Genomic DNA, 17,337 nt, shown 5'->3' on the forward strand with positions numbered 1-17,337 from the left:
TGGGACTTTTTGGGGTGAAATTGGGGATTTTTGAGGCAAAACTTTTTCGGGGTGAAATTGGGGGGTTTTGGGGACCCAAATTGGGGCTTTTTACCTCAAATTTGTCACATTTTGGGGCCCAATTTTGCCCTTTTAGGCCTCAAATTGATCCTTTTAGGCCTCAACTTGAGCCTTTAGGCCTCAAATCGGGGCCTTTTAGGCCTCAAATTTCTCTCTTTTTGGGTTAAAATTGCGACTTTTTGGGATGAAATTCGGGATTTTTGAGGTAAAACTTTTTTGGGGTGAAATTGGGGGGTTTTGGGGACCCAAATTGGGGCTTTTTACCTCAAATTTGTCGCATTTTGGGCCTCAAATTTGAGCCTTTTAGGCCTTAAATTGACCCTTTTAGGCCTCAACTTGAGCCTTTAGGCCTCAAATTGGAGCTTTTAGGCCTCAATTTTCTCTCTTTTTGGGTTAAAATTGCGACTTTTTGGGGTGAAATTGGGGATTTTTGAGGTAAAACTTTTTTGGGGTGAAATTGGGGGGTTTTGGGGACTCAAATTGGGGCTTTTTACCTCAAATTTGTCGCATTTTGGGGCCCAAATTTGCCCTTTTAGGCCTCAACTTGGGCCTTTAAGCCTCAAATCGGGGCCTTTTAGGCCTCAAATTTGGGCCTTTTTGGGTCAAAATTTGGCCCCCGGGAGCCCCGATTTTGCCGTTTTTGGCCCCAAATCTTCACTTGGGGGTCAATGTGTGGGGCAGAGGAGGCCGTGGGTCCCCATGGCGGCCGCCCCCGCCCCCGCGATCCCCACGGCCGCCGTCACCGCCGCCACCGTCACCGCCAGGGCCCGAGAGCCCGGATCCACCTGCAATGGGGTCGGAGCTATGGGGCGGACCCATAGATGTGTGGGGCAGGGGGGTGTGGGGGGTTTGGGGGTGGAAATTGGGGGGTTTTGGGGGGGAATTTGGGGGTTTGGGGTCCGTTTTAGGCCTCAATTCCTGCCCCATTGAGCCCCATTTCCTGCCCCATTGATCCCCAAATCCTGCCCCATTGATCCCCATTTTCTGCCCCATTTCCTGCCCCATTGATCCCCAAATTCTGCCCCATTGATCCCCATTTTAGGCCCCAAATTGCCCCCCATTTCCTGCCCCATTCCCCCCACATTTCACCCCATAGCTCCCCCCATTCTGCCCCACATTGGGCTCCAAATCCTGCCCCATTGATCCCCATTTTCTGCCCCATTGATCCCCATTTTCTGCCCCATTGATCCCCATTTTCTGCCCCATTTTCTGCCCCATTGATCCCTATTTTCTGCCCCATTTTAGGCCCCAAATTGCCCCCCATTTCCTGCCCCATTCCCCCCACATTTCACCCCATAGCTCCCCACATTCTGCCCCACATTGGGCCCCAAATTCCGCCCCATTGATCCCCATTTCCTGCCCCATTTTCTGCCCCCTTTGCCCCATTTTAGGCCCCAAATTCCACCCCATTGTTCCCCATTTCCCACCACCCATTGCCCATATATGGAACCACCCCAGGCTCCGCCCCCTTTACCCCGAGGCCCCGCCCCTTTACTCCCATGGCCACGCCCCCACTCTCCCCCCCCACCCTCCCCCATTGCCCATATATGGAACCCACCCCAGGCTCCACCCCTTTACCCCCCATTGCCCATATATGGAACCACCCCAGGCTCCACCCCCTTTACCCCGAGGCCCCGCCCCTTTACCCCCATGGCCACGCCCCCCACTCTCCCCCACCCCCCATTGCCCATATATGGAACCCAACGAAGGCTCCACCCCTTTACCCCTGCGGCCACGCCCCTTTACCCCCCATGGCCACGCCCCCCAGTCTTCCCCCCCATTGCCCATATATGGAACCACCCAGGGCTCCGCCCCCTCTACCCCGAGGCCCCGCCCCTTTGCCCTCCCATGGCCACGCCCCCCACTCTCCCCCCCCCATTGCCCATATATGGAACCCAATGAAGGCTCCGCCCCTTTACCCCCATTGCCCATATATGGAACCACCCCAGGCTCCACCCCCTCTGAGGCCCCGCCCCTTTACCAACCCAGTGGCCACGCCCCCCACTCTCCCCCCCCCCCCATTGCCCATATATTGAACCACCCAGGGCTCCGCCCCCTTTACCCCGAGGCCCCGCCCCTTTACCCCCCATGGCCACGCCCCCCACACTCCCCCCCCCCCTTGCCCATATATGGAACCCACCCCAAGGCTCCACCCCTTTACCCCCCGAGGCCCCGCCCCTTTACCCCCACGGCTACGCCCCCCACCCCCCCCCCCATTGCCCATATATGGAACCACCCCAGGCTCCGCCCCCTTTACCCCGAGGCCCCGCCCCTCTACTCCCCCATGGCCACACCCCCATTGTTCCCGCCCCTTTACCCCGCTCCCCATGCCCATATATGGCGGTGGCCCCGCCCACCTGCTCGGCCACATTGAGGTAGCAGTTCCCGTAGGCCACGCCCCCCAGCAGCCCCTCCCAGCCAATCAGGGCGAAGGCCACGCCCACCCCGGGCAGCAGCGGCGGCTTCAGCGCGGCGGCCAATAGGAGAGCGGCGTTCAGCGCCTGGGGGCGGGGCCAGGGAAAGGCGCCGCTTTAGCCCCACCCCATAGGCCCCCGCCCCATGGATTCTATGGGGCAGCCCCATTGACCCCATTGCCCCCCAGCCCCACAGGTTCCATGGGGCAGCCCCACTGACCCCGTTGCCCCCCAGACCCATGGATTCTATGGGGCAGCCCCATCGGCCCCCAGCCCCATTGACCCCATTGATCTATGGGGCAGCCCCATTGACCCCCCAGCCCCACAGACCCATGGGGCAGCCCCATTGATCCCATTGACTCCCCAGATCTATGGGGCAGCCCCATTGACCCCGTCGCCCCCCAGCCCCCCAGGTTCCATGGGGCAGCCCCATTGACCCCATTGCCCCCCAGCCCCACAGATCCATGGGGCAGCCCCATTGACCCCATTGCCCCCCAGCCCCCACATCCATGGGGCAGCCCCATTGACCCCGCCGCCCCCCAGCCCCACGGATTCCATGGGGCAGCCCCATTGACCCCATTGACTCCCCAGATCCATGGGGCAGCCCCATTGACCCCATTGACTCCCCAGATCCATGGGGCAGCCCCATTGACCCCGTTGTCCCCCAGCCCCACAGATCCATGGGGCAGCCCCATTGACCCCATTGCCCCCCAGCCCCACAGATCCATGGGGCAGCCCCATTGACCCCATTGACTCCCCAGATCCATGGGGCAGCCCCATTGACCCCGTTGCCCCCCAGCCCCACGGATTCCATGGGGCAGCCCCATTGATCCCATTGACTCCCCAGATCTATGGGGCAGCCCCATTGACCCCGTCGCCCCCCAGATTCTATGGGGCAGCCCCATTGACCCCATTGCCCCCCAGCCCCCAGATCCATGGGGCAGCCCCATTGACCCCATTGACTCCCCAGATCCATGGGGCAGCCCCATTGACCCCGCCGCCCCCCAGCCCCACGGATTCCATGGGGCAGCCCCATTGATCCCATTGACTCCCCAGATCTATGGGGCAGCCCCATTGACGCCATTGCCCCCCAGCCCCACAGATCCATGGGGCAGCCCCATTGACCCCATTGACTCCCCACATCCATGGGGCAGCCCCATTGGCCCCATTGACTCCCCAGATCCATGGGGCAGCCCCATTGGCCCCATTGACTCCCCAGATCCATGGGGCAGCCCCATTGACCCCATTGACTCCCCAGATCCATGGGGCAGCCCCATTGATCCCATTGACTCCCCAGATCCATGGGGCAGCCCCATTGACCCCATTGACTCCCCAGATCCATGGGGCAGCCCCATTGACCCCATTGACTCCCCAGATCCATGGGGCAGCCCCATTGACCCCATTGACTCCCCAGACCCATGGGGCAGCCCCATTGACCCCATTGCCCCCCAGCCCCACGGATCCATGGGGCAGCCCCACACCTGCAGCACGGGGAGGGCCCAGAGGCGCCGCAGCCGCACCCAGCGCAGGGAGGAGCGGGAAACGAAGACGCCGACCTGGTAGAGGAGCTGGAACCTGGGGGGCAGCCCCATAGATTGACCCACAAGTGACTCCTAGTGAGCCATAGAGACCCACAGGGACCCATAGGGACCCACAGAGACCCATAGGGACCATAGAGAGCCATAGAGACCCATAGGACCCATAGAGACCCATAGAGCCCATAGAGACCCATAGAGACCCATAGGGACCCATAGGGACCCATAGAGAGCCATAAAGACCATAGAGACCCATAGAGACCCATAGGACCCATAGAGCCCATAGAGACCCATAGGAACCATAGAGACCCATAGGGACCCATAGAGACCTATAGGGACCCATAGGGACTGATAGGAACCATAGAGACCCATAGAGACCCATAGAGACCCACAGAGACCCATAGGGACCCATAGAGACCCATAGAGACCCATAGGGACCCATACGGACCCATAGGGACCCATAGGAACCATAGAGACCCACAGAGACCCATAGAGACCCATAGGGACCCATAGAGACCCACAGAGACCCATAGGGACCCATGGGGACCCATAGGGACCCATAGGAACCATAGAGACCCACAGAGACCCATAGAGACCCACAGAGACCCATAGGGACCCATACGGACCCATAGGGACCCACAGAGACCCATAGGGACCCATAGAGACCACAGAGACCCACAGAGACCCATAGGGACCCATAGAGACCCATAGAGACCACAGAGACCCATAGAGACCCATAGAGACCACAGAGACCCACAGAGACCCATAGGGACCCATAGAGACCCATAGAGACCACAGAGACCCATAGAGACCCACAGAGACCCATAGGAACCCATAGGGACCCATAGAGCCCATAGAGACCCATAGGAACCATAGAGATCCATAGAGACCCATAGAGACCCATAGGGACCCATAGAGACCATAGAGACCCATAGGGACCCATAGGGACCCATACGGACCCATAGGGACCCACAGAGACCCATAGGGACCCATAGAGCCCCATAGGGACCCATAGGAACCATAGAGACCCATAGCAACCCATAGAGACCCATAGAAACCATAGAGACCCATAGGGACCCACAGAGACCCATAGGGACCCATAGAGACCCATAGGGACCCATACGGACCCATAGGGACCCATAGGAACCATAGAGACCCACAGAGACCCATAGAGACCCATAGGGACCCATAGAGACCCACAGAGACCCATAGGGACCCACAGAGACCATAGAGACCCATAGGGACCCATGGGGACCCATAGATCCTGACCCATAGGGACCCATAGAGACCCATAGGGACCCATAGGAACCCGCTATGGGGCGGGTTATGGGTCGCTATGGGGCAGCTGTGGGTCTCACCATCTGTATTGGTCGTTGTGGGTCAGGGAGGACGACGGGAACTCCAGGAGGTCCAGCTGGGGAAATGTGTGGGGCGGGACCCATAAGTGTGGGGCTGGACCCAGAGATCCTGCCCCATAGAGACACAGGCCCCCCAGCCCCATAGATCCCAACCCATAGATCCCCCAGCCCCATAGATCCTGCCCCATAGACCCACAGAGCCCCCAGCCCCATAGATCTAACGCCATAGACCCATAGACCCCCAGCCCCATAGATCCCACCCCATAGACCCATAGAGCCCCCAGCCCCATAGATTCCGCCCCATACACCCACAGAGCCCCCAGCCCCATAGATCCCACCCCATAGACCCCCCAGCCCCATAGATCTAACCCCATAGACCCCCAGCCCCATAGATCCAACCCCATAGACCCACAGAGCCCCCAGCCCCATAGATCCCACCCCATAGACCCATAGACCCCCAGCCCCATAGATCTCACCCCATAGACCCCCAGCCCCATAGGTCCCACCCCATAGACCCCCCAGCCCCATAGATCTCACCCCATAGACCCCCAGCCCCATAGATCCAACCCCATAGACCCATAGACCCCCCAGCCCCATAGATCCCACCCCATAGACCCACAGAGCCCCCAGCCCCATAGATCCCACCCCATAGACCCATAGACCCCCAGCCCCATAGATCCTGCCCCATAGACCCCCAGCCCCGTAGATCTCACCCCATAGACCCATAGACCCCCCAGCCCCATAGATCCTGCCCCATAGACCCCCAGCCCCATAGATGCCGCCCCATAGACCCCCAGCCCCATAGATCCCACCCCATAGACCCATAGACCCCCAGCCCCATAGACCCATAGACCCCCAACCCAATAGTTCCCACCCCATAGATCCCGCCCCACAGACCCTGCCCCACATCTCCTGCCCCACATCTCCTGCCCCATAGATCCCGCCCCACAGACCCTGCCCCACATCTCCTGCCCCATAGATCCCGCCCCACATCTCCTGCCCCACAGATCCTGCCCCACAGATCCCTCACCAGCCCCTGGTTGATCCAGTACTCCAGGAAATAGACGAGACCCAATGGGACGGCCGTGAGCACCGAGACCTGAGGGACCCAGGCGTCCGGTGACCCACGGGGACCCATAGGGACCATAGGGACCCATAGGGACCCATAGGAACCATAGAGACCCATAAAGACCATAGAGACCATAGAGACCATAGGGACCCATAGAGACCCATAGAGACCCATAAAGACCATAGAGCCCCATAGAGACCATAGGGACCCATAGAGACCATAGGGACCCATAGAGACCATAGGGACCCATAGGGACCCATAGCGACGCATAGAGACCCATAGAAACTGTAGTGACCCATAGACATCCATAAAGACCCATAGAGACCCATAGAGACCCATAAAAACCCATAGGGAGCCATAGGGACCATAGAGACCCATAGAGACCCATAGGGACCCATAGAGACCATAGGGACCCATAGAGACCATAGAGACCCATAGAGACCCATAGAGACCATAGAGACCCATAGAGACCCATAGAGACCCATAGGGACCCATAGGGACCCATAGAGACCCATAGAGACCATAGAGACCATAGAGACCCATAGAGACCCATAGGGACCCATAGAGACCATAGAGACCCATAGGGACCATAGAGACCCATAGAGACCCATAGGGACCATAGAGACCCATAGAGACCCATAGGGACCCATAGGAATCATAGAGACCATAGAGACCCACAGAAACTGTAGTGACCCATAGACACCCATAAAGACCCATAGAGACCCATAGAGACCATAGAGACCCATAGGGACCCATAGGGACCCATAGAGACCATAGAGACCATAGAGACCCATAGAGACCATAGACACCCATAGAGACCCATAGGGACCCATAGGGACCCATAGAGGCCCATAGAGACCCATAGAGACCATAGAGACCCATAGAGACCCATAGAGACCCATAGGGACCCATAGAGACCCATAGAGACCCATAGGGACCCATAGAGACCCATAGCAAAGGGACCCCGGCGTCCGGGCCCCACTGCTCACCTTGACCACGCCCCAGCGCTGCCCCACGGCCGGGGGGGGGAGGGGAGGCCCAGGGGGGGGCGGCAGCAGCAGGAAGTAACTGTGGGGGAGGGGTCAGAGCCATAGCCCCGCCCACATTGACCTATTGACCCCATTGACCCCCATTGACCCATTGACCCCATTGACCTCCATTGACCTCATTGACCCATTGACCCATTGACCCCATTGACCCCATTGACCCATTGACCCCATTGATCCCCATTGACCCATTGACCCCATTGACCCCCATTGACTCCCATTGACCCCCATTGACCCCCATTGACCCATTGACCTCCATTGACCCATTGACCCCATTGACCCATTGACCCCATTGACCTCCATTGACCCATTGACCTCATTGACCCCATTGACCCCATTGACCCCATTGACCCATTGACCCATTGACCCCATTGACCCCCATTGACCCATTGACCCCCATTGACCCATTGACCCATTGACCCATTGACCCCCATTGACCCATTGACCCATTGACCCATGACCCCATTGACCCATTGACCCCATTGACCCATTGACCCATTGACCCCCATTGACCCCATTGACCCCCATTGACCCCCATTGACCCCCATTGATCCCCATTGACCCCATTGACCCATTGACCCCATTGGCCCCATTGACCCCATTGACCCATTGACCCCATTGACCCCATTGACCTCATTGACCCCATTGACCCATTGACCCCATTGACCCATTGACCCCATTGACCCCATTGACCCCCATTGACCCCATTGACCCATTGACCCCATTGACCCATTGACCCCATTGACCCCATTGACCCATTGACCCCCATTGACCCCATTGCCCCCATCAACCCATTGACCCCACTGACCCCCATTGACCCCCATTGCCCCATTGACCCCATTGACCCCACTGACCCATTGGCCCCATTGACCCCATTGACCCATTGACCCATTGATCCCCATTGACCCCTACCTGGCCCCACTGATGGGGGGCAGGGCGAGGGCGGGCAGGAGGGCGTGGCCGTGGGGCAGCCCCGCCCCCCGCAGCGCCCCATAGAGCAGCGCCCCACACACGCCAGCCAGACCGGTACCCGAGGACCAGGCCGAGAGTCCCGATCTGTGGGGCAGACCCACACATTGAGCCACAGAGACACATAATGACCCATAGAGACCATAGAGACCATAGAGACCCACAGGGACCCATAGAGACCATAGAGACCCATAGGGACCATAGGGACCCATAGAGACCCATAGAGACCCATAGGGACCATAGGGACCCATAGAGACACCTAGGGACCCATAGATATCCATAGGCACCATAGGTACCCATAGGGACCCATAGAGACCCATAGGGACCCATAGAGACCCATAGAGACCATAGAGACCCACAGAGACCCACAGGGACCCATAGAGACCATAGAGACCATAGGGACCAAAGGGCCCATAGGGACCCATAGGGACCATAGAGACCATAGAGACCCATAGGGACCCATAGAGACCCATAGGGACCATAGAGACCCATAGAGACCCATAGAGACCCATAGGGACCCATAGAGACCCATAGAGACCCATAGGGACCCATAGAGACCATAGGGACCCATAGAGACCATAGAGACCCATAGAGACCCATAGAGACCCATAGAGACCATCGGGACCCATAGAGACCCATAGAGACCCATAGAGACCCATAGAGACCCATAGCGACCCATAGGGACCATAGGGACCCATAGAGACCCATAGGGACCATAGAGACCATAGAGACCCATAGGGACCCATAGGGACCATAGAGACCATAGAGACCCATAGAGACCCATAGGGACCCATAGAGACCCATAGAGACCATAGGGACCCATAGAGACCCATAGAGACCCATAGGGACCATAGGGACCCATAGAGACCCATAGAGACCCATAGGGACCCATAGAGACCATAGGGACCCATAGAGACCATAGAGACCCATAGAGACCCATAGAGACCATCGGGACCCATAGAGACCCATAGAGACCCATAGAGACCCATAGAGACCCATAGGGACCCATAGCGACCCATAGAGACCCATAGGGACCATAGGGACCCATAGGGACCCATAGAGACCCATAGGGACCCATAGAGACCATAGAGACCCATAGAGATCCATAGAGACCCATAGAGACCATAGAGACCCATAGAGACCCATAGAGACCCATAGAGATCATAGAGACCCATAGAGACCCATAGAGACCCATAGCGCCCCATAGCGCCCCATAGCGCCCCATAGCGCCCCCTACCTTCCGTATTCGGCCGCCAGCGCCAGCAGCGTCACCTCCCCCAGGCCTGAGGCCACGCTGGCCAGAGCGACACCTGGGACCCACAGATCTATGGGGCAGCCCCATAGACACCAGCCACGCCACCCCCGGGACCCACAGATCTATGGGGCAGCCCCACAGAAACCCCATAGGACCCCACGGATCCCACCCCAGCCCCATAGAAACCCCATAGGACCCCACAGATCTATGGGGCAGCCCCATAGAAACCCAATAGGACCCCAGAGATCTATGGGGCAGCCCCATAGAAACCCCATAGGACCCCACAGATCCCACCCCAGCCCCATAGAAACCCAATAGGACCCCACAGGTCTATGGGGCAGCCCCATAGAAACCCAATAGGACCCCACAGATCTATGGGGTAGCCCCATAGAAACCCCATAGGACCCCACAGATCCCACCCCAGCCCCATAGAAACCCAATAGGACCCCACAGATCTATGGGGCAGCCCCATAGAAACCCAATAGGACCCCACAGATCTATGGGGTAGCCCCATAGAAACCCCATAGGACCCCACAGATCCCACCCCAGCCCCATAGAAACCCAATAGGACCCCACAGATCCCACCCCAGCCCCATAGAAACACAATAGGACCCCATAGATCTATAGGGCAGCCCCATAGAAACCCAAAAGGACCCCATAGATCTATGGGGCAGCCCCATAGAAACCCCATAGGACCCCACAGATCCCACCCCAGCCCCATAGAAACCCAAAATGACCCCATAGATCTATAGGGCAGCCCCATAGAAACCCAATAGGACTCCACAAATCTATGGGGCAGCCCCATAGAAACCCCATAGGACCCCACGGATCCCACCCCAGCCTCATAGAAACCCAAAAGGACCCCATAGATCTATAGGGCAGCCCCATAAAAACCCAATAGGACTCCACAGATCTATGGGGCAGCCCCATAGAAACCCAATAGGACCCCATAGATCTACGGGGCAGCCCCATAGAAACCCCATAGGACTCCACAGATCTATGGGGCAGCCCCATAGAAACCCAATAGGACCCCAGAGATCTATGGGGCAGCCCCATAGAAACCCCATAGGACCCCACAGATCCCACCCCAGCCCCATAGAAACCCCACAGGACCCCACTTATGGGGCTGCCCCACACGTGTGGGGCGGCCCCGCCCCCACTCACCCCCCAGGCTCTCAGCCAATCGGTGCCCGGAGGCCACGAGGGTCACGGAGCCCCAGGAACACAGACAGGAAGTGATGACACGGGGCCTGCGGGGACCCAGGCGTCCGGGAGGGACCCAGGAGTGCCCCAAGGGACCCAGGAGTGCCCCAAGGGACCCAGGAGTTCAATAGGGACCCAAATAGGGGACCCAGGAGTACCCCGAGGGACCCAGGAGTGCCCCAAGGGACCCAGGAGTTCAATAGGGACCCAAATAGGGGACCCAGGAGTGCCCCAAGGGACCCAGGAATACCCCGAGGGACCCAGGAGTGCCCCAAGGGACCCAGGAGTTCAATAGGGACCCAAATAGGGGACCCAGGAGTGCCCCAAGGGACCCAGGAGTACCCCGAGGGACCCAGGAGTGCCCCAAGGGACCCAGGAGTGCCCCGAGGGACCCAGAAGTTCGGGAGGGACCCAAATAGGGGACCCAGGAGTACCCCGAGGGACCCAGGAGTGCCCCAAGGGACCCAGGAGTGCCCCAATGGACCCAAATGGGGGACCCAGGAGTACCCCAAGGGACCCAGGAGTGCCCCGAGGGACCCAGAAGTTCGGGAGGGACCCAAATAGGGGACCCAGGAGTTCTGAGGGACCCAGGAGTGCCCCAATGGACCCAAATGGGGGACCCAGGAGTCCGGGAGGGACCCAGGAGTTCGGGAGGGACCCAGGAGTGCCCCGAGGGACCCAGGAGTGCCCCAGGGGACCCCGGCGTCCGGCCGCGCTCTCACCCATAGGGCAGCCGGTGCAGCCCCAGCGGCGCCGTCACCTTGATCAGCAGCGTGGGGAGGATGTCGGCCAATAGCACGGCCTGGGGGGGACACGCCCCCTCAGACCACGCCCCCTGAGGCCCCGCCCCCTTTAAACCCCGCCCCCTTTAAACCCCGCCCCCTTAGACCCCGCCCCCTTAGACCCCACTCCCTTTAATCCCCATTCACTTTAAACCCCATTCATTTTAAGCCACGCCCCCTGAGACCCCGCCCCCAAAGACCCCACCCCCTGAGTCCCCACCCCCTTTAAACCCCGCCCCTTTAAACCCCGCCCCCTTAATCCTCACTTTAAACCCCATTCACTTTAAGCCCCGCCCCCTTCAGACCCCGCCCCCCAAGACCCCGCCGGAGTCCCCGCCCCCTTTAAACCCCGCCCCCTTAGACCCCACCCCTTTAATCCCCATTCACTTTAAACCCCATTCATTTTAAGCCACGCCCCCCGAGACCCCGCCCGCTGAGTCCCCGCCCCCTTCAGACCCCGCCCCCCTGAGATCCCGCCCCCTTTAATCCCCATGCACATTAAGCCCCATTTGCTTTAAGTCCCGCCCCCTTAAGGCCCCACCCCCTTTAAATCCCGCCCCTTTAAACCCCGCCCCCTGAGAACCCAGCCCCTTTAAACCCCGCCCCCCGAGGCCCCGCCCCCTTTAATCCCCATTTACTTTAAGCCCTATTCAATTTAAACCCCGCCCCCTTTAGACCCCGCCCCTTTAAGCCCCGCCCCAAGACCCCGCCCCCTTTAAACCCCGCCCCCCGAGACCCCGCCCCCTTTAATCCCCATTCATTTTAACCCCCATTCACATTAAACCCCATTCACTTTAAGTCCCGCCCCCTTTACACCCCGCCCCCTTTACTCCCCGCCCCATGAGGCCCCGCCCCTTTAAACCCCGCCCCTTTAAGCCCCATTCCCTTTAAGCCGCGCCCCTTTCAACCCCGCCCACTTTTACTCCACCCCCTTTTAACCCCGCCCCCTTCAATCCCCACCCCTTTAATTCTCACCCCATTGACCCTCACTAAGCCCCGCCCCTTTGGCCCCGCCCCCTCGAAGCCCCTCCCCCCTGAAGCCCCGCCCTCACCCCTGCGGACTCTTTGTTACAATCCCGGCTGGAGCTGTTTCCCGCCAGAACCTGCAGGGGGCGGAGCTTAAGGGGACCCAGGCGTCCGGGAGGGACCCAGGAGTCCGAGGGACCCAGGAGTCTGGGAGGGACCCAGGAGTGCCCCAAGGGACCCAGGAGTTCGGCGGGGGGACCCAGGAGTTCGGGAGGGACCCAGGAGTGCCCCAAGGGACCCAGGAGTTCGGGAGGGACCCAAAAGTTCGGGAAGGACCCAGGAGTGCCCCAAGGGACCCAGGAGTCCGGGAGGGACCCAGGAGTGCCCCAAGGGACCCAGGAGTGCCCCAAGGGACCCAGGACTTCGGGAGGGACCCAGGAGTTCGGGAGGGACCCAAAAGTTCGGGAAGGACCCAGGAGTGCCCCAAGGGACCCAGGAGTCCGGGAGGGACCCAGGAGTGCCCCAAGGGACCCAGGAGCTCGGGAGGGACCCAGGAGTTCGGGAGGGACCCAGGAGTGCCCCAAGGGACCCAGGAGTTCGGGAGGGACCCAGGAGTTCAGGAGGGACCCAGGAATGCCCCAAGGGACCCAGGAGTGTGGGAAGCATCCATATAGGGGACCCAGGAGTGCCCCAGGGGACCCAGGAGTTCGGGAGGGACCCAGGAGTTCGGGAGGGACCCAGGAGTACCCCAAAGGACCCAGGAGTGCGGGAGGGATCCAAATAGGGGACCCAGGAGTCCGGGAGGGACCCAGGAGTTTGGGAGGGACCCAGGAGTGCCCCGAGGGACCCAGGAGTGCCCCAAGGGACCCAGGAGTGCGGGAGGGACCCAGGAGTTCGGGAGGGACCCAGGAGTTTGGGAGGGACCCAGGCGTGCCCTCACCGGCGCCCCCTGCAGGATGTCCCGCGCCGCACTCAGCATCAGCACATAGGGGAGGTTGTTGGCCAATCCCAGCAGCCTGGGGGCGGGGTCAGAGAGAAAGGGGGCGGGGTTTGTGGGTAAGGGGGCGGGGTTTAGTGGGCAAGGGGGTGGAGCTTGGGGATGAAAAGGGGTGGGGTTTAGGGGTTAAAGGGGGTGGGGTTTAACGTTAAAGGGGTGGGGTTTGTGGGTTAAAGGAGGCGGGGTTTAGGGGTTAAAGGGGCGGAGTCTGGGATTGAAAGGGGTGGGGTTAAGGGGGCGGGGCTTGGGGCATAAGGGGGTGCGGTTAAGTGGGTAAGGGGCGGAGTTTAGGGCTTTAAGGGGTGGGGTTTAGGGCTTAAAGGGGGCGGAGTTTGGGGATGATAAGGGGCGGGGTTTAAGGGGGCGGGGCTAAGTGGTTAAGGGGGCGGGGGTTGGGGTAAATGGGGGTGGGGTTTAGAGGTTAAAGGGGTGGAGTCTGGGATTGAAAGGGGTGGAGTTTGGGGAGCAAAATGGGCGGGGTTGGGGTAAAGGGGTGGGATTTGGGGTAAAAGGGGCGGGGTTTAGGAGTTAAAGGGGTGGGGTTAAGGGTAAAAGGGGTGGAGTTAAGGAAAGGGGGCAGGGTTAAGGCAAAGGAGGTGGGGTTAATGAAAAGGGGGTGGGGTTCAGGGTAAAAGGGGCGGGGTTTGGCTTAAGGGGGTGGGGTTTGGTTTAAAAGGGGCGGAGTTAAGGGAAAAGGGGTGGGGTTAAGGCAAAGGGGGTGGGATTAATGTAAAGTGGGTGGGGTTCAGGGTAAAGAGGGTGGGGTTTGGGTTAAAAGGGGTGGAGTTAAGGCAAAGGGGGTGGGGTTAATGTAAAGGGGGTGGGGCTGAGGGTAAAAGGGGTGGGGTTTGGGGCAAGGGGGCGGGGTTAAAGCAAAGGGGGCAGGGCTAAGGCAAAGGGGGCGGGGCTAATGTAAAAGGGGTGGGGTTCAGGGTAAAGGGGGCAGGGTTTGGGTTTAAAGGGGGTGGAGTTTGGTTAAAAGGGGCGGAGTTAAGGGTGGGGCGGGGTTAAAGCAAGGGGGTGGGGTTCAGGGTAATGGGGCGGGGTTTGAGTTAAAAGGGGCGGAGTTAAGGGAAAGGGGCGGGGTTAAGGCAAAGGGGGTGGGGTTAATGTAAAGAGGGTGGGGCTTAGGGTAAAATGGGCGGAGTTTGAGTTAAAAGGGGGTGGGGTTTGGGTTAAAAGGGGCGGAGTTAAGAGAAGGGGGCGGGGTTAAGGCAAGGGGGGCGGGGTTGGGGCAAAGGGGTGGGGTTTGGGGTAAAGGGGCGGGGTTTAGGCAAAGGGGGTGGGGTTAAGGCAAAGGGGGCGGGGTTAATGTAAAGAGGGTGGGGTTCAGTGTAAAGGGGGTGGGGTTTGGGTTAAAGGGGCGGAGTTAAGGGAAAGGGGGCAGGGTTTAGGGGTAAGGGGGCGGGGTTTAGGGCAAAGGGGCGGGGTTTAGGCCAAGGGGGCGGGGCTTAGGGCAAAGGGGGCGGGGCTTGTCCTCACCAAAAGGCCCCGCTCGTCCTCCAGGCGGCGCCGGCGGCTGGGGGGGTGGGGGAGGGGCTGGGGGGGGGCGTGGGGGGAGGGGCTGGGGGGAGAGAAGAAAGGGGGAGGGGTTATGGGGGGGGATGTGGGGCCGGGGGTCGCTATGGGGCCACTTATGGGGCTGGGGATGCTCTATAGGGTTGGTTATGGGGCTGGGGATGCACTATGGGGCCACTTATGGGGCCAGGGGGTCGCTATGGGGCTGGTTATGGGGCTGGGGGGGTCGCTATGGGGCCACTTATGGGGCTGGGGATTCACTATGGGGCTGGTTAGGGGGCTGGGGATTCTCTATGGGGTCACTTATGGGGCTGGGGATTCTCTATGGGGTTGGTTATGGGGCCAGGGGGTCGCTATGGGGCCACTTATGGGGCTGGGGATGCTCTATGGGGTTGGTTATGGGGCTGGGGATTCTCTATGGGTCCAGTTATGGGGCCAGGGGGTCACTATGGGGCCACTTATGGGGCCGGGGATTCTCTATGGGGCTGGTTATGGGGCCAGGGGGTCGCTATGGGGCCACTTATGGGGCTGAGGATGCTCTATGGGGCCGGTTATGGGGCCAGGGGGTCACTATGGGGCCACTTATGGGGCTGGGGATGCTCTATGGGGCCACTTATGGGGCTGGGGATGCTCTATGGGGCTGGTTATGGGGCTGGGGATTCACTATGGGGCTGGTTATGGGGCTGGGGATGCTCTATGGGGCTGGTTATGGGGCCAGGGGGTCGCTATGGTGCTGGTTATGGGGCTGGGGATTCTCTATGGGGCCACTTATGGGGCTGGGGATGCTCAACGGGGCTGGTTATGGGGCCAGGGGGTCACTATGGGGCTGGTTATGGGGCTGGGGGGGTCGCTATGGGGCCACTTATGGGGCTGGGGATTCACTATGGGGCTGGTTAGGGGGCAGGGGCTCCCTATGGGGCCACTTATGGGTCCAGTTATGGGTCTATGGGGCAGGTTATGGGGCCACTTATGGGTCTATGGGTCCAGTTCTGGGTCTATGGGGCAGCTTCTGTGTCCATGGGTCCACTTATGGGGCCACTTATGGGTCCAGTTATGGGTCTATGGGTCCAGTTATGGGTCTGTGGCTTCACTTATTGGTCTATGGGGCCACTTACGGGTCTGGTTCTGGGTCTATGGGGCAGGCTATGGGTCCAGTTCTGGGTCTATGGGGCCACTTATGGGGCCACTTACGGGTCTATGGGGCCACTTATGGCTCTATGGGGCAGGTTATGGGTCTGGTTATGGGTCTATGGGGCCACTCATTGGTCTATGGGGCCACTTATGGGGCCAGTTCTGGGTCTATGGGGCAGGTTCTGGGGCCACTTATGGGTCTATGGGGCCACTTATGGGTCTGTGGGTCCACTTATGGGTCTATGGGGCGACTTATGGGTCCACTTATGGGTCTATGGGGCCACTTATGGGCATATGGGGCCACTTATGGGTCCACTTATGGGTCTATGGGGCCAGTTCTGGGTCTATGGGGCCACTTATGGGGCCACTCATGGGTCTATGGGTCCAGTTATGAGCCTATGGGGCAGGTTCTAAGTCTATGGGGCCACTTATGGGGCCAATTCTGGGTCTATGGGGCCACTTACGGGGCCACTTATGGGGCCACTTATGGGGCCATTTATGGATCTATGGGTCCAGTTCTGGGTCTATGGGGCCACTTATGGGTCCATTTATGGGTCTATGGGGCCAGTTCTGGGTCTATGGGGCCACTTATGGGGCCGTCTGTGGGGCCAATTCTGGGTCTATGGGGCCACTTATGGGTCTATGGGGGCACTTATGGGGCCACTTATGGGTCTATGGGGCCACTTATGGGGCCACTTACGGGTCTATGGGGCCACTTATGGGGCCACTTATGGGTCTATGGGGCCACTTATGGGTCTATGGCGCAGTTTATGGGGCCAGTTCTGGGTCTATGGGGCAGGTTCTGAGTCTATGGGGCCCGGTTATGGCTCCACTCATGGGTCTATGACTCCACTTATGGGTCTGTGGGCCCATTTATGGGTCTGTGGCTCCACTTATGGGTCCGTGAGTCCGTTCCCGGCCCCATTTCACCCCAATTCCCTCCGAATTCGCGCTCATTTCGGCCTCACCCGGCAGCAGCGGCTCCTCCTCCGCCATCTTCCCCTCACAATCCCCGCCCTTCAACCGCGCGTCCC

At 59.8% G+C, this 17,337-nt stretch overlaps 1 protein-coding gene across 1 annotated transcript; it reads right to left on the reverse strand.

Annotated features, from left to right (window-relative positions):
• Window positions 1–192: 192 nt before the first annotated feature.
• On the reverse strand, window positions 193–17,317 carry CLN3 (CLN3 lysosomal/endosomal transmembrane protein, battenin). Its single transcript, XM_071801349.1, has 14 exons — window positions 17,272–17,317; window positions 15,137–15,218; window positions 13,598–13,673; window positions 12,744–12,794; window positions 11,632–11,711; window positions 10,871–10,956; window positions 9,689–9,761; window positions 8,395–8,538; window positions 7,426–7,504; window positions 6,398–6,466; window positions 5,368–5,423; window positions 3,956–4,049; window positions 2,418–2,561; window positions 193–845 (listed from the first exon to the last, which is right to left on the reverse strand). Exons 1-14 carry the CDS (start codon window positions 17,297–17,299, stop codon window positions 726–728), a joined length of 1,182 nt encoding a protein of 393 aa, XP_071657450.1. The 5' UTR covers window positions 17,300–17,317; the 3' UTR covers window positions 193–725.
• Between the last annotated feature and the right edge of the window lie 20 nt (window positions 17,318–17,337).

Source organism: Patagioenas fasciata, chromosome 37, assembly GCF_037038585.1.
Source record: "Patagioenas fasciata isolate bPatFas1 chromosome 37, bPatFas1.hap1, whole genome shotgun sequence".
NCBI classification, from domain to species: Eukaryota; Metazoa; Chordata; class Aves; order Columbiformes; family Columbidae; genus Patagioenas; species Patagioenas fasciata.